The sequence below is a fragment of the Aspergillus candidus genome, assembly GCF_002847045.1.
Source record: "Aspergillus candidus strain CBS 102.13 unplaced genomic scaffold BDW47scaffold_16, whole genome shotgun sequence".
NCBI lineage: Eukaryota > Fungi > Ascomycota > Eurotiomycetes > Eurotiales > Aspergillaceae > Aspergillus > Aspergillus candidus.
The window spans coordinates 245,684-268,072 of NW_020194021.1; the positions used below are offsets into that span (position 1 = coordinate 245,684).

The following is a 22,389-nucleotide window of genomic DNA, read 5'->3' on the forward strand; positions in this document are numbered from 1 at the left end:
TAAAAGGAAAAAGCAATCGACCGAGTGCATGGACAATGTGCGGCACGGGTTGTCGTGCATATTCCAGAGGATATGTATGTCGTATGTCGGAGAGGTAGTGTGGGGAAGAGGGTCGGGAGCGAAGAATCATCGTCGGCGACGGGCGGCGGCTTGGTCAAGACGTTGGTCGAGACCTTCGATCCGCGCGCGATACGCTTTCACGATTTCTCGTATATGTCCGATTTTAGCCAGCTCGTTCTCCAGGTCGTCGACAGACGCCAGGATGGCTCGCGTGCGGGCGATTTCGGCGTCGGCGTTCTGAATGACATTTCCGGCGCGATCGTAGGTGTTTTGGATGGATAGTTGCATCTGCTCCTCCAGCTGGTGGGTATTAGATTCTGATCAGAATGGAGGGGGGAATATGACGGGCAGTTGTGGCACACAGGGAAACCCGCGCGGAACTTGCGACGGAGAGGTTGACGAGAGGGATGGATATGGCGAGAGAGGGAAGAAAGCCGGATTACAGAAGGGAAAGGGAGAGGAAGGACATACAAAGTCGATGCGACTCCGAATCTGCTCTTGTAAGCCATCCAACTGATGCGACAGGGCGCGCAAGCTCATGGGATCCAGAAGTAATCGTCCCTGACTGCTGGCGGCGCTGGCGGCGCTGGTGGCGCGCGAACTGGAATTGCTGGTTCGCCCGGTGCCTCTGCCTCTGGGACCCCCATTGCCGACATGGCCACTCTGCAGGGCGAGCTGTTGTTGCTGGCGGAGGATCTGGATCTCGGAGGAGGTGAGACCAAGCGAGGTGTCGGGAATCGAGGCTGATACGGACATTTGGTTCCGGCAGAGACATGCTCCAACCGCGACGGGGAGTCTAGCAAGCGCCGGTCGAACTCGATGTGTAGAGACAGAACGGACCGAAGGTCATGATGATAGCCCACGGACACCAGCGAGGGAGGAAGAAGGCGAAGGGAGGAGAAGGTGAGGAGAAGAGGAGACGGGAGAGAGAAGGGGGGAGATCAGGTGTGTGGGGGGGGTGTCTGTCTTCCCGCTTGTGATTATTTTCTTTTTCTTTTTCTTTTCTTTCGTTCCTTTCTTTCGGTTTCTTTAATTTATGAATTTTCGAAAGAAGATCGACCACGAATTCCCATCCCAAGGGTCAGGCTGTCATTGGGAAAGGGAAATGGGGGGAGAGAGAGATGAGAGGGGAAAAGGCCGACGAAGGAGGGATGATGGTGGGAGACGAACAAGCCCGATTGAGGAAACGGATTGTCGGCGCCAACCAAAGTCAAAATCCTGGTTGATCCAAGGCCGTCAATTATCAGAAGAAGGATTTGTCATGGGTCCGAATCGAATGCGACCAGACTAACCAACAGAGTCCAGAGGGGGGTTACACTGGGAGATCTGACTATCAAATGAAGGGCGCGAGAGGTCCGAGTTGTCTCTGATGAGAGGGAGACAATGGATTGATCGGAGAAAGAATGCGAACAAAAACAAGCAATAGAATAGGAGAGAGAAGAAGAGGAAGAAGGAAAGAAGAGAAGGAAAGAAGAGAAGGAAAGAAGTATGAAGAGGAGAGATGTTGGTGATGCGGAGATGAGGAGAATCTGCAGTGTAGAAGAAGAATTGGTCTTGAATGATTCCAGAAGATAGGTATATATGTCTTTCCTAGAATACAGGATCAAACTAAAGGATAATCGCATTCATTTGATGGAGAGATCCAGTGGTTGTAGCGTCGGAATATGTGATGATCATGTTTGATAGCAGATCATTTCCTGCCATTTCTCTCTCTCTCTCTTTCTCTCTCCGCTCTTCTTCTTCTCCTCCTCACTCTCTCCAACCAACATCACCCGTTCAGGATCCACTTCGTCCTCCCTTCAAATCCAGTCTCCCCATTCTTTTCTCTTATTTATCCTCTTGTCAACTCTGGACCCTCTCGATCCTTCCATTGATTCGACTGATTCGACGGATTCAACCTCCGATCGACTGCGCGAACCCCAACGGTCCGTCCGCCGCAATTGCGAACGCCTTTGCTCCACCGATCAAGCCATCCCTCCGTCAATTGAAAGTCTTCAGTCTTCCCCACTAGGAAAAGAATCCAGAATCTCCACAACCCAGTTCAGAAATCCCGCTGCCCAACTCGTGAGGCTGGGGCTCTGCGACCGCGCCGTGTCGCCTTGATTGGGCTGGAAGCTCCCGCCGCACCTCCCAGAGACGATCCCCGAACCTGGCGAGGCCAATCCCGGTGCGCATCTGCCTCTACTGCCTGCACCAACCGTCCGGTGTCCGCTCTGGACCTGTGAGTTCGATCCACTCATCTGACTCCCCGCTCGACGGTGATTCCCACCGGCTGAGTAGCGTCGTTCGTCGTTGGGTCGCTGCAGCAAGTCAGACAGTGGACTACACCGCAACCCCACTTCCCTCTTTTCTATCCCCTCTCTCTGCCCCTCCTTCCGGGAAAGCGGCCGACAAGAACAAACGTACGGATTGACGGCTGGAGCTGACGGCTAACGGGTCTCGGATTGGTACAGGTGTAAACCAATCATCGATCGTATCACGACTATCTTTCTGCACCTACTATCCCTCCACGATATCCAAGACGTCAACAGAACAAAACACCCTCAACGAGAAACGAACAAACAAACCACCACAATGCCCAAAGACAACCTCTCCATGAACCCCGCCATGGCGCAGCGGAAAGCCGAAAAACAAAAGCAGCTCAAAAAGAGCAAAGCCGAGGCCCAAGCCCGCCGCAACGAGAAGCTCGGCCGCCGCAACCCAGACCGCATCCAGCGCCAAATCGACGACATCAAAGCGACGGAAGAATCAGGCCAGAAACTGCGCCCCCGCGACCAGCAACTCCTCGAGGCGCTACAGCGCGATCTGCGAGCTGTCCAGAAAGCCCGCGAGGCGCTAGGCGAGCAGGCTCCTAAATTCGACGCCGGACGGGGTGGTGGTGGTGGTGGTCGAGGTGGCGGGTCATTCCGTGGTCGCGGCCGCGGCGACAGCAGCCGCGGCGGTGTCTTGGGAAAGCGAAGAAGAGACGAACACGGGCAATTCGTCAACGACGACGGCGACAGCAGCTCCACCGACGAAGAAGTACGGCGCATTCCCATGCCACGCGATACACCCCCACCCATCCCCAAAGAATACCAACGACGACAAGGACGTGCCAACAACGACATCGGTGGAGGGGCACAAGGCCCCCACGCCCTCCCATCCAAACCATCCACAGCCGAACCCCCCAAAACAGTCTACGAAGCCAAACCCGAGATCCGCAACCTCCGCCAAGAAGCCACGAAATTGTTCGTCCCTGCCGCCGTGCGCACAAAGCAGGATTCTATCCGTGGGCAGGGGAAGCTCCTCGAACCGGAGGAGATGGACCGGTTGGAACAGGCGGGGTATCAGGCCGGTCCGGGGAATCAACCTGCCGCAGGAGCAGGCGACAAAGGCGAAGATAAAGGAGAAGGAGACAATGAAAATGAGGATGAGGTCCAGAAAAGGCTACAGGAAGAGGAAAGGCGATTTAATCAGGAGTTGAGATCTGTGCAGATCGAGGAGGTGGAGGATGAGGAGGCTTAACTTCCTTTCTTCATGATTGATTGATTGGTTGATCACGGTATGTATGAATATGATATCATTTGTATACTAGGAATTTGACAATGCCTACCTTACTCCTCCTTTTACTTCTGTTATGATATCGTTAGTGTGCGTAGACTGCTACCTTGAAAGCCACTCACTGTCTTACGCAGTTTTACAAAGATAAATGTAAAAGATAGTGCAAATGGTTGAAATAGTATTCCATGACCCTATTACAAAACTCCCCAGAGAGCCAAAAAGAAAAGAAAAAGAAAGGGGAACTCCAAAACCTGTATGTACATATAGTACTTGAGAATCCCTCATACTCCAAACACCAGAAGATAAGATCCAGCCGACGCCATCTCACACAGAGGAGGAAGCAAAACGGAAAGAAAGAGATGGAAAGGGAGAAGAAGGGGGACCGGGAAAACTCCGATAAGTAATCTAGGAGAGGGGATAAAAGGAAATGAAAGGCAACGAGTGACTAGGGTTAGAAAAGCTGTGAAGAGGGGGGAAAGGGGAAGGTGGACATTTCGGGCGTGAAAACACAAAGGAAATTGGGGAAGAAGAGAAGAATAGACGAGTATTCTCCGTGCGAAGTATTCGACAGATGCAACGCAGAAAACGAAATATGCTCCATCCAATGACTAGCATGGTGTTGCTTGCGGTCTTTTTCGAATATGCACACCACCGGGCTCCCGTAACTCCAGAAAATATGGCGATTATTAGTAGGTATGTATGGTGTTTCAAAAAGCATTCTGCCAACTAGATACCCAAAAGGTAGGGATCTCTTCGGATGTCTGCTGCAGATGCAGCTGCTTCCGCGGGTCAACCGCAAGGGATGAGCAGTAGATTAATCAAATATCGGCGACGAGATAGAAACGAAGGAATAGAATGTCGGGATGACGAGAGCGGGCTGAGCTTTGACTACCTCAGGTTGCGGATGACCTTGCGACCACGCGCGAGGAAGGGGCTGGGCATCTCGTCTCGTTCGGGATCCCACACCGCAGGAGGGTCGCGGTCCACGGACTTCATGCTCGAACATGCCGTGGCCCGGGAGTCGCTGGCACACCGTTTGAGTTCGTCCATCGGACGTCCGCCGGCGCGCGCTTGAGCGAGCTCCACCAGGGTCCTGCCACCCATGTTCCGCTGCATCACGGCCTTGAACATCTCTTCGCCCCCGCCGTTGTTTTTCGAGGGTGGCTGTTTCGAGCCGCCGGATTTGCGGGTCGGAGATCCAGCATCGGCGGCGAGGTTCGCAGATGACGGGATCTTCGACAGTCGTCGGTGAGGCGACCTGGATTTGCTCTCCCTCTGGTGGGGCTCTGATTGATTGTGCCCTGCTGCCTGTGGCAACCGGGACGGGTTAGAGGGAAAGAGGGAGGGTTGGGTGCTGAGCTTTTGCATGAAAGCCGCCGTGTTCTGTCGCAGAAGAGGCCGGACCGGGGCCTTGAACGGATCGGGCTTCACCTTGGCGCGAGTCGGCGAGGGCAGGTCAGGGATGTCATCTTCGTCGTCGGAGTATGCCAATGTCGGCTCCCACTTGGTTTTATGTCGCTCCGCATCGGCGAAGATATTCTTTCCCGTGTGAGCCCCCGACGTGCGGCGTGGGGAGAGAGAGAGCGATGCGATGGAGATCGGGGATGGCTCGGCCATTTGGACATCAACCGGAGACTCGACCATCGTCTTGGAGCGGTTCAAGGGCGTCCGCGTTTCCTTCTTGGGTCGCTTGTTCACGTTCGAAGTAGGGGACTCCATCGACACCTGGCTAACGTCGGTGCTGGACGGGAAATCCGTGTCATCGCTATTGCTGACGGAGGACTGAGATCGGCGACTGGACCGGAAACCAGACTCGTCCCGGATGCTGCTGTGGCTGCTGTGGCTGCTGTTTCTCCTTTGTTTCTCAACTTCGTGCGAGACGCGCTCCTGAACTTCGAGCTCAAATCTCTTGCGCAGCTTTTCCAGTTCATTGTGCACCTGGCGGTCAATCTCCAACCTCGCCTTGACTTCCCACTCCCGACGCACCGAGTTCTCGATGTCGTTCTTTATCTGCTGTTTTTCTTTCTCGAGCCTGCTATACGCTTGCTCGACGTCCCGGGCTTTTTGCAGGGCGCTTTCCTCGCGTCTCTTGAGCGTCCTGGCCAGGCTGACGACCTCCTTTTCCTTGCGCATCAGACGGATGACTGGCATGTTGATCAAGGTGGTCGTGTCGGGACGGTGATCGGGGTTGACGCGCAGGCAGCTCGCGATGATGTTCTTCAGCTCCGGGGAGTAGAAGTCCGGCAGGGGCGCAAACTTCCCTTCGCGGATGCGCTGGACCAGCTGGATGTGGGTCTTGGCGTTGAAAGGGGGCTCCCGTTGGCACAGCTCGTACATGATGCAACCCACCGCCCAGATGTCGGAGCGCAGGGTGTATTTCTCCGCAGCGCAGATCTCGGGTGACATGTAGAAGGGCGTACCCACGTAGGTGGATGCAAAGTCGTGGGAATTCATCAGCTTGGACAGCCCGAAATCACCGAGCTTGACCGAGTTGTCGCTGCCCAGGAAGATGTTCTCGGGCTTGAGGTCACGATGCAGGATGGTCATCTGCGCCTGTTTGCCTTTCAGACCCGACGGCTTGGGCACGGGACCCAGGACATTCGATCCGACTTCCACCGGGTCTGAACCATAGTGGCAGCGGTAGAGGGCCGTCACCAGCTGCGACAGAATCCGCCAGACAAACTCCTCTTCGGCATACTTGTTTGTCTTTTTCAGGTTCTTGATGACCATGCTGAGATCCCCACCGCCACAGTATTCCATGTACAGGTACAAGTCCTGGCTTGCCTTCAAGTGTTCTCGGTGGTAGTAGGCCACGATGTTCGGGTGACGGAGGGAACTGAGGATGTTGAACTCGGCGGTGAGCTGTTCCCGTTCTTTCTGGGACATCTTGATGTAGTTGATCTCCTTGCGACAGAGGATCTGGTTCGGGTCAGCTCGGGTCTGTTGGTCGGTGATATCTGAGAGCCTTACGAAGCCATCTGCCTTCCTCCTCACTTTGCGGATGATACCAAACGAACCACAGCCTGGACACAGAGAGCTCGTTAGTTCCCACAGGACAGCGACCTGCTAGAAAGGGGCCTGTGGTTACCAATCTTCTCCAACACCTCATACTTTTCTGCCTCTGCCAACGCAATTGCCATGGTGACTAAAGAGTGCAATTGAGGAGGCCAGCGGCAGGGAAATTAAGGGTCAATTCGAGGTCGCCAGGAGCGGAGGAGTCGGGGGGGAGGGAGATGAGATGAGGGAGGAGGGTTTAGATCATTTATGATCCGGACGTTGGGGATGAGTCGGACGCTGTTTAGGTTAGTAGATGTCGAAGACGAAGGTTGAAGATGGAGAGTACAGATGCAGGTTTAAAGAAGTTTGGCATTCTGTATGCACTGCCAGAGCAGCCGAATGTTTAGGCGGAGCTCGTTGCTGAGCAACGATGCGCTCCGTGGCTCTTATCCTATTATCGCAGGCGGTGAGGGTGGGCGGTGTATTCTGGGTTGCGATCATCCTCCAGAACAGTGCGTCACCGTGGTGCACTGGAAGTTAGTTGTCTGTAGCTTCATTGAGGTGCATGACCTCGAGGGATAGATACAGACATGAGGTTATTGATCCGATCCTCAATAAATGAGATATTCCTGGCGTACTGCAAGGACTCGGAGGTTGATCGGGGCAAAATCCGCGAATCGGTCTGCCCCACGTGATCGGCCTTATCGATAAAGCGCGCCCGCACTCAAGTCGCCTCTCGACATCATCGGCGATCAAAGAGAGAACGAGAAAGTTACAGCCGTTCTATTGCCGCTATGACAGATCGGAATGTTCTTCGCAAAGATCAGCTGGAAATCAGTCTAGTCAAGGAGAAGAAATTGATCAAGGAGGGCAACCTCAAGGATGATAACCCCCTGGATCTAAGCGAGCCGTTTGCGGAGCTCTGCAGCGCCTGTCGTAAGGGGGATCTTAAAGTTTGTCAAGAGAAGATCACCGAGGGGGTAAATATCAATGCCCGCGATCCCTACGACTACACCCCTTTGATCTTGGTAAGTCGGACTTTCTGGGTTTCCATCGACTACCCTGGTGTGTTTTTCTAACGGACACAGGCAAGTCTCTGTGGCCACTACGAGGTGGTCCGGTTGCTCCTGGAGTCCGGCGCGTTGTGTGAGCGAGATACTTTCCAAGGAGAACGGTACGGCGTCTCTGTCTGAATCGTCAAATGTCGCCCACTAAGACATCCTGCATACAGTTGCCTGTACAATGCGCTGAACGATCGCATCCGCAATTTACTCCTGGAATACGACTACTCCAAATCGACCGATCCCCTGCAGCCTCTCGCCGCCCATCTTGCTTCGTTGCTCACGCGAGAACAGCCCGTGACGTCCGACATTGTCGTCACCGCCGCCGATGAGTCGCTTCACCTACACAAGTTCGTCCTGGCTGCGCGATCGCCGTATTTCCGGAATAAGCTAGCGGCGGCCCCAGAGAGTCCTTCGGGGACTCTTCCGCCCACGATCCCGCCCCAAGCGTTCGGCATCGCGATCAAGTATCTGTACCTCGGAGAAGCGCCCCGCGACTTGAAAAGCGGACCGGGGACGGGGTTCACCGAGTCGGAAGTCTTCGAGGGGATCGACCGAGTCGCGCGCCACCTCGAGATCGACACCCTCCTAGACAGCATCATCGACAGCGGAGATCGACGGCTAGCCCGGCAGCGGCGATCAGCGGAAATCGCCAAAGGCCGGGACCAGCTGGAGACATGGTTCCGGGCGAACGTTCTGGGCAATAAACTGGAAGTGGAGGCGTCCGAAGCCAACAGCGTGAAATGGGACCGAGAGAACGCCATCTTTGCAGACATCCTACTCCAAGCCGACGAGCTCCCCGAGGATGCCGAACCCGGCAGCGAACCAAAATCCACACTCTTCCCCTGCCACCGGGCCATGCTCCTGCGCTCCGAATTCTTCAACACCATGTTCTCCAGCATGTTCCGCGAAGCCTACGTCAAAGACCACCTCCACATCGTCAACGTGGACTGCTCTCCGGAAGTCCTCGAAATCGTGCTCACCTTCCTCTACACCGAGCGAGCCGACTTCTCCCTCGACGTAGCAGTCGACGTCCTCTTCGCATCAGACATGCTCTTCATCGAGAAGCTCAAAACCAAAGCCGCGGTCGTAATCAGCACCCTCGGCAGCGGCAACCTGTCACAGTCCGAAGCCGCAAAGACGCGGGGCGGCACAAAAGAAGAAGAAGAGCTAGACATCTACGGCATCATCCGCGCCGCATGGATGACGCGCGTCCAGCGTCTGGAAGAGTTCGCAGCGCGCTATCTCGCCTACCGCCTCGAAGCACACATCGACTCGCCCGAGTTCGCGGAACTCATCGAGGAGTCTGCGTCGCGCATCAAGGCCCGTCAAGAAACCGACTCCATCGAACTGCTAGACGACATCCGGTTCTACCTCAACGAGCGCTTCCGCCTGCGCTTTGACGACGCAGGACTGGGCGAAATGATGCGTAACGCGGCGCAGCAGCCGCAGAAAGGACCCCCCGCCGGCGCGGACGGCACCGAGAAGGAGCTCGAGAAGGTCACCAACGGCATCGACACGATCGATCTATCCAAGGTAGCTGCGCCGGCGTCCCACCCGGACAGGGACCACCACGCCCCTGTGATCCGGACGCTGGACGGCGAAATCGCCGGCGACGAGTTCGACAAGGACGCTGCTAACTATCAGATTCTGATGGCCAAGCTGGATGCTATTCTGGAAGACCTGAATCTGGAGGCGTAGCTGGATAGGTGGCAGGTGATGAGTTATGAGATATGCAGGTATATACGCATGCCATGTTATACATAAAATATACATATATACAATCTGAATCCCGTCAAACTTATTGTGAAATAGAAATCTCCCATGAGCACCACCCTTCTACCTAAGACCACTTGGTGGAGGTTCTTTGCCTGAAGAGCTGTGCATGGAGCTGGGTACCTTGCATATCATAAAAAATAAATTAATTCATAATAGCGCGGTGCAATTCTACTTACCTAATAGTTATTTTCTAGTACTCAAAGTTTATAGACAAGGTCAGAATAAGTGGATTGTAAATCAAGATAGACTACTCAACACAACCCACAATTGGATAGAAAAGAAGTATACAATCTAACAGATGATAAATATGGAACTGGGGATGGAAACGCGTCCATGAAAATGATGATATTCAGAGCCACGGAATAGCTTACTCTATTTTATTGAAATACAAACAGGCAAATGCCAAGCGATTGCAGTCATTTCCACACTAAACATACACACTAGTTGAGTCCCCCGGAACCTTCACTTCACATCGAAGAGATACCGTGCCTGCTGGCCATCATGATCGACCACTCAGACGGCGGCTACACGAACGTTCTCGGACTTGCTGGGAGTTCCCTTGTCATCCAGGACATACAGCATGTAATACCCAGGCGTCGCAACTCCAGGCTCCTGAGGGATCTGGAAGTTATAGGAGTATTTGAAAAACCACTTCCAGCTCCTGGAGAGCGAGACAGAAAGACGTCGCTGGTCGGTATCCACCGTGTGGGTGGCCGAGCCGTAGCGAATGATGGATGCTGCATCCTGGTTGACAGACGAATCTGTTTCGATCTGGACCCAGTCACCCGGTTTCGCGTTGGCTGGCGAAACCGACTTGATGACCGGACGCTTGCGTAGGGATCCGTCGTCATTCAGATGATTCGGAGGCGTGAAGATCTGTCCGTCGAAGTGGTTGGCGGAGCAATTTCCACAGAGCCCACCGCCGCCGACGAAGACAGTCCCATCCTGGAGCAGGAGCGCGATGCTGTGGTAGGTCCGGGCCACGGTGTTGGGGAGCCATGTGTCCCACTGGCTTTGCGCAGGATCCTCCGCGTTGTAGACCCAGCGCTCCGGCTCAAGTAGGCTGGTGGATTCATCGAACGGGGCCGCGAGCTCTTGTCCTCCGGCCGTGAATACCGAGCCATCTGGAAGCACCACCGAGTTATGGAAAGTCCGTTTATGCTTCATTCCATCTGGTTGAACGACTGACGCGTTGGTATTCGGCTCATCGATTGAGATCAGGTATGTATCATTCCTGGCACGGGATTTTTCATAGTCTTGGGATCCACCGAAGCCGAGAATCTTCCCCGAGTCAAACATCACCGCGTTTCCACACATGTTATCCCCCCACTTCCTCTTGTTGCGTTTACCAGCAGCGGTGACTGAGCCGGTGCCGTCCACGCCGTACCAGTTCATCATCTTGCTAGGACCTGCTTGGAAGACAGTTTCGTTCTTCCAGCCGAAAAGCCAGCCATGGTTGTCTTTTCGCCAGTCGTCGCGGTCAGCCGTGAACATGTTGACTACCTCGGCGCCCGGGAGTTCCGTCCATGTATTCTTTCGGACGTCGTAGATCTCGCCGTTCTTCAGGTTGACCACCTCACCGAAGGAACCCCCAATGACAAAGATACGGCCGTCGGAAAGGATGGTCGCTCCTTGATAACCCCGGTCCATACGCATAATGGCTTTTTTCTCCCATTCACGGGTGGTAATGTTATACACGGTGGTCTGGCGCGCGCTATTACCACCGGTGACAACAAGATCTCCTTCGTCATCCAAGGTAATTCCGGGGCAAAACATGTCATGGTTGGTCTGGTTCACTTCCCGTGGCGTCACGGCCCGGGTTTTAGGGTTCCAGGTGGCGGTCTGGGTCTTTGAGCCCTGGTTTTGAAGGTAGATGTTGTATTGCCATGACGCCCAACCGATCAAGCTTCCTGTCGTCGGGTCGATGGCCCCAGAGACCGGAACAAGAGGGAGATCAATCGTCGGCCCCCAGGCGCCTTTCTTCGGGTCCGGCTGGATGTACTCGGTTTCATAGACCTCTAACTCAGAGATGAAACCAGAACTCTCGGTCATCGTGAGTCGCAGGTATTGGCCCTTCTCAGGCTGGAAGACCGACATTTTCTCACTGTTGTCGGGCCACCACCGGCCGTATGCGACCTCCTTCCATGTCTTCCCATCCTTGCTGACTTCGACCGAATGCGTCTCGATGAACGATTCAGTATCCGGGAAGGGAACCATGATCAGACCGCTGATGCTCATCTCCCGCTTGAAATCCACTGTAATGGACTCATCCGCACCGTTGTTGTTCTGCCAGTATGACTGGACGTCTCTGTCCAGAACACTGGAACACCCATGGCTGGCCACTTCCGACGAACAGGTAACATCGAAGTCAGTGATCGGTTTGCCGGGTGGTTTGGGTTGGTCGACGGTCGGCACGACATCTTCTCCAATCCTGTCCACAGCGGGTGTTTTGCCCTCCTGGTACAGCTTGTCTTTCTCCATGGGGTCGCTCTGCGCGCTGACGAGCGCCGGCACAACGGCCGCAAAAGCCCATGGTACCTTCATTGGTGAATTGTGCGTGTTGCGGTGAGAGTGAACAGTCGCGATAGGCTGCACACAACTGCGGCTCGACCGTCGGCGCAGTCTGCATCGCCTTTAAATACCGTATCATTGGTTTGTTTATTATTGCTCCAAGGCTGGCATAACTCCACCAGTAGGGTCTGTTACGGCAGGGGGGAATCTCTATCCCTTCTTCGTTTCAGTCATGATCAGCATTCTGTTCTCCGGGCGCAATCTCAGCTCAGCCATCGAATTCCCATCGATATCCATGTCTCCCAGGCTGGGAATGATTAGCAAGGAGGTAGGGGAGTTGTCCGGCATAAGAGCACTGTTGAGAGATAGTTTATTACATACTATCCTTAACAGTCCCTGAGACAAACATGTAAGGTCTTTCTTTTATCATGACCTGCATCGGTAAAACTCCACCCACTTTATGATCTTTAGCAGCAAGGGATAGTCTACCCTTGTTTTCAGTAGCCTCAGAGCACGTTTTGGGGGTCATATTTGTAGTTAGATTGGTTAAGACATGGCTGGGGGAAGCGCAGTATGCGGTCCGGTGGGTATGTGTGGCTTGCCTGTAGACTACATGTGGGGACACAGCTCATCGGGTATGACCTCCTTCATACCCGCTCAGCTTCTAGTCGTACCCGATGAGTTGTGTTCCCTATAAGGCATACCTGCTGGGATTTCTTCTTGGCAAGCATTTTGAAAAAGGTATAACCAAGACCCACTTTGCTAACTGCTTTAATTCGTCCAGCTTCTTGTCATACCCAATAAGCAGCTGTGTCCCCATGGAGAAGGCGAGATGGATGGCCACCCCCACCTAATCTCCACGACTAGGTGAGATGCACGCGCCTTTTTACGAACAAAACAATTGCATTTTTATATCAAAAGGATCAGTGGGTGGTTTAGGACATCTGACCCTAGCATGACCCCAAATATAAGGATCAGAACATGCGTACGCGTGGTCCGACTGCGGGAAACTCTAGATCTCTAGATACCATGCCTTGTACTACAGAGGCCCTATTTTTTTTGCTGGAATTGCTCCTGACCCTCCTGAATTGACAAACCTTCTGCTACAGTAGAATGCTAAATAGAAAAGTTTTTATTTTATTTGAAGGTGCTTCTCATGGGCAGCTGGTGAATTATGAGCCTCTTGACGTGCAAGAACTGCCTGATTGGAAATTTTTTCGCTGTTTTTGATAATCTTGTCTTATCGGACCTCTAATGATGAGAGCCTTTCTGCATTCGTCTCTGGTGCTCTATTTGCACCATAGATGCCTGCTTCTCGAGCTGCCTAGTGATATAGGGCGTTTGAGGTTCCGAGTTAGTTGACCAACTACCTGTTGATGTAGGTGTATTCAGTTGAATGTCAAGCTGACTGGGTACCCTCACTGGATTATGTGGAACTTACCTAGCAGCAGAGAAATTGCTGCAGATATCGCTAGTGGTGTGGATCTCTATACACGCATGAGGGAAAACCCCAAGAAGTCAAGCTTGAAAACATGATTAAACCCAAGGCGCATCTTAGTTTCCACTATGCATCCGTATGCATGCTGCGATGAAAACAGCTAGCATCTAGAGGCGGCAGTAGATGCGAGATGAGCCACGGATTGACAATATTATTCCCACTGCGTATCTTGTCAAACTGGGATGTTAGATGACTACCATAACCATCAAACAACTAGGAGGCTATATTTCGCAGTAGTACGACCGTTAGCAGGAATAAAGAGATATTCGTTCCAGCGAAGACTTGGCTTTATCACTAGTCCAAACATCTGGACTAACTTCGATCCTCCACTCGTGTGGTATATCACTCTAATATTCGCCCTCTGTATGGACCTTTTCCCTGAATATTATATAAGAAAAAACTCTTCCCGCGCTCATGATTTAATCTCAAGACTGCTACGCCAAAACATTGACCAATAATTGGTATAGGGCTTAACCTGGCTGATATACCCAACAATTGACCTCGGATGGCGGTCTATCATGCGCAGGAGACGGAGAATAGAGTCTTCTCCATCGCGCCGCGCTCTGCGAAACCAGGGACGCACATACGGAGGCCATGTTCCCAGTCGCAGACGCACCAGCCCCTCGAGTGCATGTATTAGAAAGCGGACATGATCCATTGGGTACGATGTAGCTCCTGGATACCCAACTGGAGGTAGGGATAGGGACCCGACCTGACGTCTCCTCACCGTTGTTAGGGTGGCATCCCTTCTCATGCCCAATGACCCAATCCACCTGCACAGAGTCGAGTGAGTCGTTGTTCCAGCTCAGGTCGCCACAATGATGCACATGCACCCACCTACGTAACTGTGCACCATCTGGACCGATTGCTCCATCATGCCTTATAAATGTTCGAAACAGCACGGCCAGCGGCCATTGTAATCTTCATTTCCGTCACTTCGCTGGGAAAAAGCCCTTTGATCCATAATAGAATTTCTTTTGAAGCAAACTACGATTCCCCAAGATGCCGCCACCAGCTAAGGAATTGAAGGAGATCCAGGGCGATATCTGGTAGGAGGTATCTCAACATGTCTATGACGCACGTGTCACTAACCTATCACCAGGCCTGGTCTTGGGAAGAGCCATGAAACGTTCTACTTGGTTTCAATCGACAAACCCGATGACTTTATCACGAAAATGAAAGCCTTCGTGGATCAGGGACACATCACCTCTGCTGAGTCGGCTTTGGAAAAAAGATCCCAGAATCGTGATGCAGCGAAACCTAGCCCTTCTCCTGGGATCAATGTATCCTTCAGCGCATCCGGGATGAAAAAGGTAGCCCTCTCTGAAGGCATCCGTCCAGCATCATACTGACGTTTCATCGCTTTCAGCTCAAATGGGATGATATGTCACTTCCTAGGGGTCAGGCTCTGACAGACCGCTACTTCAAGGAAGGGGCCAGGACCGATGCCATGAGCCAGGGTCGGGATGACCAGAATGATTATGAGGATTGGATGAAATCTTATGTCAGTGGTAAAAAGCTCATTGACGGATTATTCCTCATCTGCGGCAACGAGGGTTCATGTAAAGAAGGAGTCGATTTGGTTAAGCACCATTTTGGCGACGCGATTGGACTCATCGAGGCCATTTCAGGAGATGTTGGGCCAGAACCACATGGCTTTGAGCAGTAAGTTGCCCTGTCGGAGAGGGGGGGGGGGGGGGGGGGGGGGATGGTATGCCATATCAGGGCAGTCTCTAACCTACTTCTTTAGTTTTGGGTTCAAAGATACCATCTCACAGCCGTTCTTGGAAGGATGGGAGGATTCGAGTGACACAACTCTGAATTACCAGTGTAGGCCAGGGTAAGGAGATTGGGCACCCCTCCGTTCCAACCATCTACTCCGGAACATGAGCTGATAGCATGCAGTGTCATCGTTATGAACCACAAGGGCATGAAGGGGAGTGACAAGAGAAACCCCCTCTGGGAACCCGAGTGGGCGACGAACGGCAGCTACTTTGTTTTCCGCAAACTGGCGCAAGACGTGGAAGCATTCCACAAGTAAGTCCCTGCGAGCATTACCCACATATATATTACTAAAAGCCACTAGACGCGCGGAAGAACTTGCCAACGACAAGGAGCTAGACTTGAACATGACCCCAAAACAGTTGGAAGCACGCTTTGTCGGCCGATGGCACAGCGGTAAGCCAGGGTGCCATATCAAGTTGCATACGGACCTACTGACCTGCTGATTCTAGGCGCTCCAGTTGAGCTGTACCCAACGCAAGACCCTGGACCTGGCTACTCGGACAACAACTGGGATTACGAAGACCCGAACCACGAGCTGCATTGCCCGTATGGATCTCACATCCGCAAGTGCAACCCCAGAAACACCTTCAGGCAGGTGAAGGACAAGGACCTGAGTTTGATTATGCGCCGCGGCATCCCCTACGGATCAAGATGGAGTGAAAGCACCAAGGATGAGCCCCGGGGCCTTTTGTTCGGATGTTACCAGAGCAGCCTCCAGAATGGTTACTGTGCTATCATGAACAGTAAGACACCCCAAAGTCCCTATTGACCCAAAAAGTCTCCTGCTCTAACCTCATCTGAAGAGTGGTGTAACAATGATGGGTTCCCGTTCCATAATTCGGGACAAGATGTGCTTGTGGCACAACCCATTAAGGGCGCCGTTGATCCCAATGATCAAACACTGCACGCTAACCTCTATGGCTTGTGTGAAGAGGGGAATCCTCACAAGCTACGTCCTGACGGAAAGCATCCGGAAGAGAAGAAAAAGCGTTGCAATTTCCCCAGCTTCATCAAGCCCCGTGGTGGAGAGTATTTCTTCACGCCCCCCATTTCCTTCTTTACTAAGCTGGTTGAGGGGCCGCCGGCCATGGACGATGAAGACGAAGAAGAAGAAGAAGAATGAAGCACTCATATATGCATCGGAGTCTGCTAGGGCAAGGATCTCTGGCAGAATAGGTCACAAGTTGGAAAGCCCTATTCGTTTACGCTTTTTTGTCGTGTTTTATCCATCACAGTTACCAATAAGACTCGAAGTTTCTGATACACACCAAAACAATAGTCACAACACAAATGAGTAGGGTTCTGAATTGTTAACTATCTGCAATCTCCGTCTGTACAAATAAGCCCTGACAGACAAGCCATGGACATCTTACGAACATCGGTAGCTATTCCTCATTGATTAAAATGAATGTAGTCTGTAGCCAAAATTTATATGCCTGATTCCTGGCGGAGGATAGCCCTAGCCACATACATATAGAATGGGATAAGTTTGGCTACACAAACTGGATGACAATCAATCGTTTCTCTATCTCCATCGGTATTGGGACACTACCCCTAGGAATAGCTCGTAGCATGCATGATAGGGCAGGTGGATATCCCTACCCCCCACGAGCTACACCCGTGAATGTACATACATATAATTACCAGACCCAATTTATCTTAGTAGTAGTAGTAGTAGTAGTAGTAGTAGTAGTAGGAGACCTAAGTACTAGGCAGGTATTTGGTGGGTAGGTGGAAGCACGGTATGATCGATTGTAGAATCCAGAAAGGTCTGCCAGATTAAAAGTGTAGTCAGGGTATCAGTGTAGATTGGTAGGTAGCCTGGTGGGTGCCTAAGTACCTAGGTACCTTGATACCTTAGGTAGGTAGAGCTACCATAAACATCCTGGTGTACCACACAGCGGACCTCAGACATCCAAACCAAGTCGAATGGACGCAGTGAGGAATGAGATTCCTACATCTTCAATCAAATTTACATGTACTAATACTTTATAGATATCAAAAATCTAATTATGTATACGACAAGGTAAAGTAATAAATCATATAATAGCTTCTCTTTCTATATATATCGGGAATCAAGCCAATCTATCAACAAAGACTCAACAAGATCCAGGCTCAACCGGTTCCCTTAGAGCCAGCTCATCTGGATGAAATATACAGCAATTCTTCAAGTCGTGTCACGTCATCAAAACAAAGGAAAATGAAGGACACACAAAAGAGATACAATCAACACTTCCAACAACTCCTTTCCCGCCTGTGGCTCCCCATATGACATGATAACCGACGTCAATCAATCATCAATCAATCAAAGACAACGGGATAAAATATACACAACTTCCACAGTTCAAAAATATGTAAAGAGAAAAAAAAATGTATGCACCTTAATTCCCGTTGTATATAAGAAAAAAAAAGCCAAGGCTGAAGGGAAGAAAAGTAAACACGCAGGGGGGTATCATCAAACAGAACAATCAAGTAAAATATTGCCCTTTTTTTCAAAGTTTTCTTTTTTTTTTGGTGTATTTTGTTGTTGTTTTTTTTCTTTCGTTTGTTTATACCATGGCGGCTGCCACGGGACGGCCGGAATGGCAACCTCGCTCGTGGCGCTTCATGTTGCTGCGCACGCTGAAGGCCTTGCCGCAGCCGACGTGCGTGCAGCGGAAGGGCTTCTCGCCCGTGTGGCTATGAGAGTGGATGCGCAGGCTGGAGGGACGCGAGAAGGCCTTGTGGCAGGTGCGGCAGATGTACCGGTCGTGGTGCTGCTGGTAGGGGGTGGAGTTGGAGGGCGGGAAGTAGTGATGGTGCTGCCAGGCCGGGGTGACGGGAGAGATGACCGGCTGGTGGGCAGCGGCGGGAGGCATGGGAGCGGCCGTGGGGGACGCGGCGCTCTGGTAGGTGGACGAGGTGGGTCGTTGGTAGTACATGGCAGTGGTGGAGGGCTCCACGGGCGAGGTGTACGAGGCGACGCTGGGGGCGGGCGAGGCGTAGGGCCCGCTGGAGACGTTCTGGATGGAGCCCTGGCTGGAGATAGAGGAGCGCTCGGACGGGCTGGGCAGGGTCACGGGGGCCTGCGAGTAGGACTCCATCTTGATGGCGGAGGTGGAGGATGCGGAGGGCGAGTAGCCGTTGCTGTGGAAGCCCGAGTCCGGACGCAGCGGGGGAGTGGGCGGCATGTTGGCCGGCAGTCCGTGCAGGGAGACGGGGTCATATTGCGACCTGGCGTCGGACTCTCTGCGCGCGGGAGGAGTTAAGCGCTGGCGCTCTGAGGGGTGCTGGTTAGTGGGTTGGTTTCGTCTGGGACTGCTGGCATAAGACCTACTGGCAGCGTGCATGGCGGCACCGTCGGCGCCTTCGAGCAGAGAGGAGATGGAGGGAAGGGAGAATTTGCGCTGTTCGTCCACCGGAGGGGAGAGAGGTGGCTGCGGGGAGCGAGAGTATGACGTCGGCATAGTAGGGAAATACGAGCCCTCGACGGAGGGCTTGAAAGACGAAGAAGCCGGGGGGCTGTACGAGGCCTTTGCCTTGGACAGGACGGGTTCGGGACCCGGGGTGATGAGGCTGGCAAGATCCATGATGTAGATGTATCGGACGCTAATGAGGTTGATAGTGGAGCGGCCCTATAGGTGTGGGAGGAGGTGGGAAGATGGGATGGTAATAGGTGATGATGAAGTAGAAGTCAGAGAGGGCAAGACAGACGGGGCCATGCAGGATAGATATATGAATGAAGGTGTCTCGGCCGTGGCTTGGAGAGTAAGGTACAAGTGGGGGTGGGATTGGAGAACCAGGGGGGGGGATTATAGAGGATAGACGAGGTGGATTTCTGGGTGGGGATGATGAGAATTATTATTTATTATATTATATATTAGATCTTATATTTATTATTTATTTTATATTTTATATTTTATATTTTACATTTTACATTTTAATAATACGGTACGATTATGATAATAATAGTTAATTATAGCTCGTTTGTCTATACTTCCGTCAACTAAACGAGGTAACCGGATCGGGCGGCGGAACAGACCGACTGCGCTCATCCTGTCGATTATAATCACTCGTTGATGCTGATCTGCTAGTATTATCTTTGATATTACTCGATCTTGCCTTATCCCTGCTCCATCTCTGTCTATCTGTCTGTATGGATGATGTATGGATGATGGTACGAGTGTAACAAAGATACAAAGCTTAAATAATGTTTGGAGACACACGCGACATCTGTCATTGTCTTTCATTTCCTTTCCTTGGTTGAGTGGGTCTCCATCAGAGACTAGACCTGTCTAGGGTGATTTGCCATTAGTTGTATTGTTTAGGTAGGCTCGACGAGAGCTAAACGTGGTTTCTGGTTCATTATTAATTTGTACCTACCACCTACTGAGATAGTCACGGAGAAACTTGAGAGGATAATCTACTATAGAACAGTGGTTATATAAAATGTAAGATACATTATACCCCATACAATATAATATACAACATAATATATATAGATAAATATGTAGATAAGAAAAAAAACACGTACGTAACCGCGTCGTACACAGATCGACCGGTGGACAAGGGGACTTTTTTACACTTCGGGGCTCGGCTAGAATCAGTCTGGCACTAGTGCAGATCCACGGACACTTTTGTATTATATTATTATAATAATATATTATAATATTTCATATAAGTGATAAAATATGATCGCACGATCCTCCAAGAACTGATCTCACATTCTAGCCGAAATTTCTCTGTAGATCTCCTGTTTCGGACTCCAGCCCTGTTCCATCCTGCGTGAGACTCTGGTCCAGTTGAGACTGTTGACTCGCTCAGATCAACAGTTTGATCTCTGCTCTATTGCTCCATTGAGCTCCTTGATTAGTGGGATATTCGTCCTGACTCTCTATTTATTCAATAGATATCTTGATATAATTTCAGATATATGTTGGAGATGTGATACCACTGGAAGAGCCTACATAGATGCAGGGGTGAAATAAAAAGAAAATAAGATAAACACGCAAATAATGTGGAAAAAGAAAACACCGGTTGACGGATTGGCGGCACGATGCGCGCGCATGGCAGCTCCATCCATATGGGATGGCTTCGTTAGGTGGCAGTTGGTGCAGTCGGTGCAGTTTGGGTTGGATCCAAAGCCCCAAACCGGCCTAGACCCGACAACCCAGAAAGGAATCTCTGAACGATTTTCCATTCCATCCTCGCTTGGAGAGGGCCAAGACTGTTAGCGTCGTGCGGAGCCCGGAGATTATCGTGGTTGGGTTGGCTAATGAGATAGATGGATGAGGCCCACTGTCTGACTAAGTTGTACTGACTCCTTTGCAGAACGGAGGAATGACCGCACTGATCATCCTCTTAATCAGGATACTACTGTGGAAAGTCGTGATAAAGGGGTGAGTCGAGTCAGTATGATAGGTCATCATGATTGTCATTTTGTATTTTCCGTTTGAAGTACACAAGTACGCCTTATCAACCACAGACTAAAACATGTATCAGGAACACTAACTTACCATGGAATCAAGCAGGATGCCAACGTACCAATTTCCCAACCATTAGGATCGACCATCAGATCATGGTTCCGCGGCCACTCCACGAGGGAATCGACTGCCCTGGACTCACCCCGTCCCTTGGTTAGCCCTCTTGACTAGAGATACAACCGGCATCTGGGCACGAGGCAACATGCCTCGGTAGGCGCTAGGACAGAAAGGCAAAACAAAACATCCATCATCATAGGTGAGACGGACTCGGACTACTGGGTGATCATCGGTACATCACTGTCCCACTCATACATATTGCCATGTCCACGACCAAAGGAGTTAACAGTCCAGACACGATAGCATACAGTGCTGACCTCGTACGAGGCCAGCGACGGGGTGACCCGCCACTAATTACCGGATACGGCGGGATAGACCTTAATACTAGGCGGTATTAGTGTCGATCCATGTCGAATGTGGAAACATTCCCGTTGACTCGATTAACATCTCCTTTATGATGAGAGAGGCTGTCATCAATCGTCATCTCTCATCTCCGATGTCTATCCACACTCCGGTTCGGGAGTATGCGGCTACGCAGTGACATCTCTAGTCAATACTAACAGTCTAATAGTATCAACCGTCCTGTCTATCCAGATAACATTGACAATCCTCATTTCAATAGCATAATTATAGAAACAGTTAGGATCCTTGATCAGCCTGTCCAGTTCCACTCTCCCGAGCGGATGAGTCGTCAACGCGTATGCCCCTTACAGAGTACGTTAGCGATGCCGGCTGATCAACGGTATAGAATTCAATCTGATACTGTACCCCGTATGGAGTACTCCGTACAAGGGATGCCGCTGATATTAAGACTGTGATGTTAATCAAATATATTGAATGATCTTATATTGTATGAATCAAATAAGAAGGATCATCCATAACAATCAATCAGGAAAGACCAAGAAGACTCGAAGAAACCACGACGATCTAAATCCATGTGAGCGCCTCGCAAACTCTAATAAACGACGTGGGCGGCCGCGCCCGAATCATGAAATGGTGTCCAGTGTCCGCTGTGTCTCGTGGAAGCGAATCCTAACGGCCAATCATGACGTTTACCTCACTGGTGCGGGTCCATCTTTCTACTACCGGGGCGAGGCAACTTCATCATCTGAGGTGTCTCTCATTGTTCACACTCCGGGGTCTATGTTATTCTAGCTACATGATTATCTTGATTGGGATCATTACTCATGAATACTGTTATGCTTATTAACTGACTTCTGTCTGTTAACTACGTACCTGTCTGTTAACTACGTACCTGTCTGTCCAAACCGATGATAATCCGAAGTCAGTCTGGTGGGTCACCGAGTCATAATCAAGTGCAGACTTCCTATCCACGACATAGACCACCCTACCTATCTATATTGACCACAATCTGGATCTCATTAATCTCTATTAATCTATCATCAATCGCCTTAATATATAACAGTGCACCACAGTGTCAGATTTAAACCTCCAACCACGGATACTCTGTATTATTGAGCCATGGTTATACCACCACCAACCAGTAAACAATATATATTCCACGCGGCGAGCCAGAAATCCAGACATGGAATTAATCAGGACAAAACAATACAGCCCAATACATGAGTAATTATACACGATAGACTCATTCCCCTTCGAGTCCTGTAAACGAAGCTGT

The 22,389-nt window shown here is 51.3% G+C and overlaps 7 protein-coding genes across 7 annotated transcripts; 3 read left to right on the forward strand and 4 right to left on the reverse strand.

Moving 5' to 3' along the window:
- Positions 1–126: 126 nt before the first annotated feature.
- Positions 127–816, reverse strand: BDW47DRAFT_124926 (uncharacterized protein; the record flags this gene model as incomplete). The annotated part of the gene is made up of 2 exons (XM_024816323.1): positions 127–360; positions 532–816. 2 exons carry the CDS (start codon positions 814–816, stop codon positions 127–129), a joined length of 519 nt encoding a protein of 172 aa, XP_024673012.1.
- A 1,394-nt stretch (positions 817–2,210) lies between these two features.
- Positions 2,211–3,597, forward strand: BDW47DRAFT_18775 (WW domain binding protein 11). Its single transcript, XM_024818403.1, has 2 exons — positions 2,211–2,227; positions 2,514–3,597. The coding sequence occupies exon 2, from the start codon at positions 2,635–2,637 to the stop codon at positions 3,562–3,564; it is 930 nt and encodes a 309-aa protein (XP_024673013.1). The 5' UTR covers positions 2,211–2,227; positions 2,514–2,634; the 3' UTR covers positions 3,565–3,597.
- Positions 3,598–4,403: 806 nt separating this feature from the next.
- On the reverse strand, positions 4,404–6,936 carry nimA (serine/threonine protein kinase nimA). Its single transcript, XM_024818404.1, has 3 exons — positions 6,689–6,936; positions 6,571–6,623; positions 4,404–6,519 (listed from the first exon to the last, which is right to left on the reverse strand). The coding sequence occupies exons 1-3, from the start codon at positions 6,738–6,740 to the stop codon at positions 4,489–4,491; spliced, it is 2,136 nt and encodes a 711-aa protein (XP_024673014.1). The 5' UTR covers positions 6,741–6,936; the 3' UTR covers positions 4,404–4,488.
- Positions 6,937–7,368: 432 nt separating this feature from the next.
- BDW47DRAFT_104085 (ankyrin repeat and BTB/POZ domain protein) lies at positions 7,369–9,418 on the forward strand. Its single transcript, XM_024812249.1, has 3 exons — positions 7,369–7,625; positions 7,686–7,771; positions 7,829–9,418. Exons 1-3 carry the CDS (start codon positions 7,392–7,394, stop codon positions 9,357–9,359), a joined length of 1,851 nt encoding a protein of 616 aa, XP_024673015.1. The 5' UTR covers positions 7,369–7,391; the 3' UTR covers positions 9,360–9,418.
- A 532-nt stretch (positions 9,419–9,950) lies between these two features.
- On the reverse strand, positions 9,951–12,096 carry BDW47DRAFT_131090 (uncharacterized protein; the record flags this gene model as incomplete). The annotated part of the gene is made up of 1 exon (XM_024817242.1): positions 9,951–12,096. The coding sequence occupies exon 1, from the start codon at positions 11,979–11,981 to the stop codon at positions 9,951–9,953; it is 2,031 nt and encodes a 676-aa protein (XP_024673016.1). The 5' UTR covers positions 11,982–12,096.
- Positions 12,097–14,448: 2,352 nt separating this feature from the next.
- On the forward strand, positions 14,449–16,354 carry BDW47DRAFT_131092 (Dyp-type peroxidase; the record flags this gene model as incomplete). Its single annotated transcript, XM_024817243.1, has 8 exons — positions 14,449–14,495; positions 14,549–14,759; positions 14,816–15,111; positions 15,197–15,286; positions 15,352–15,483; positions 15,533–15,624; positions 15,681–15,974; positions 16,035–16,354. The coding sequence occupies 8 exons, from the start codon at positions 14,449–14,451 to the stop codon at positions 16,352–16,354; spliced, it is 1,482 nt and encodes a 493-aa protein (XP_024673017.1).
- Positions 16,355–17,276: 922 nt separating this feature from the next.
- Positions 17,277–19,014, reverse strand: BDW47DRAFT_104088 (C2H2-type zinc finger protein). The gene is made up of 2 exons (XM_024812250.1): positions 18,548–19,014; positions 17,277–18,490 (listed from the first exon to the last, which is right to left on the reverse strand). The coding sequence occupies exons 1-2, from the start codon at positions 18,798–18,800 to the stop codon at positions 17,781–17,783; spliced, it is 963 nt and encodes a 320-aa protein (XP_024673018.1). The 5' UTR covers positions 18,801–19,014; the 3' UTR covers positions 17,277–17,780.
- Between the last annotated feature and the right edge of the window lie 3,375 nt (positions 19,015–22,389).

Coding starts and splice junctions, on each gene's coding strand:
- BDW47DRAFT_104088 (XM_024812250.1), bottom strand. CDS start 18,800: ATGGATCTTGCCAGCCTCATCACCCCGGGTCCCGAACCCGTCCTGTCC. Junction 18,491..18,547: donor TGCCGCCATGCACGCTGCCA/GTAGGTCTTATG, acceptor AGCACCCCTCAG/AGCGCCAGCGCTTAACTCCT.
- nimA (XM_024818404.1), bottom strand. CDS start 6,740: ATGGCAATTGCGTTGGCAGAGGCAGAAAAGTATGAGGTGTTGGAGAAG. Junction 6,624..6,688: donor TGAGGTGTTGGAGAAGATTG/GTAACCACAGGC, acceptor CTCTGTGTCCAG/GCTGTGGTTCGTTTGGTATC. Junction 6,520..6,570: donor GGAGGAAGGCAGATGGCTTC/GTAAGGCTCTCA, acceptor GACCCGAACCAG/ATCCTCTGTCGCAAGGAGAT.
- BDW47DRAFT_104085 (XM_024812249.1), top strand. CDS start 7,392: ATGACAGATCGGAATGTTCTTCGCAAAGATCAGCTGGAAATCAGTCTA. Junction 7,626..7,685: donor ACTACACCCCTTTGATCTTG/GTAAGTCGGACT, acceptor TAACGGACACAG/GCAAGTCTCTGTGGCCACTA. Junction 7,772..7,828: donor GATACTTTCCAAGGAGAACG/GTACGGCGTCTC, acceptor TCCTGCATACAG/TTGCCTGTACAATGCGCTGA.
- BDW47DRAFT_18775 (XM_024818403.1), top strand. CDS start 2,635: ATGCCCAAAGACAACCTCTCCATGAACCCCGCCATGGCGCAGCGGAAA.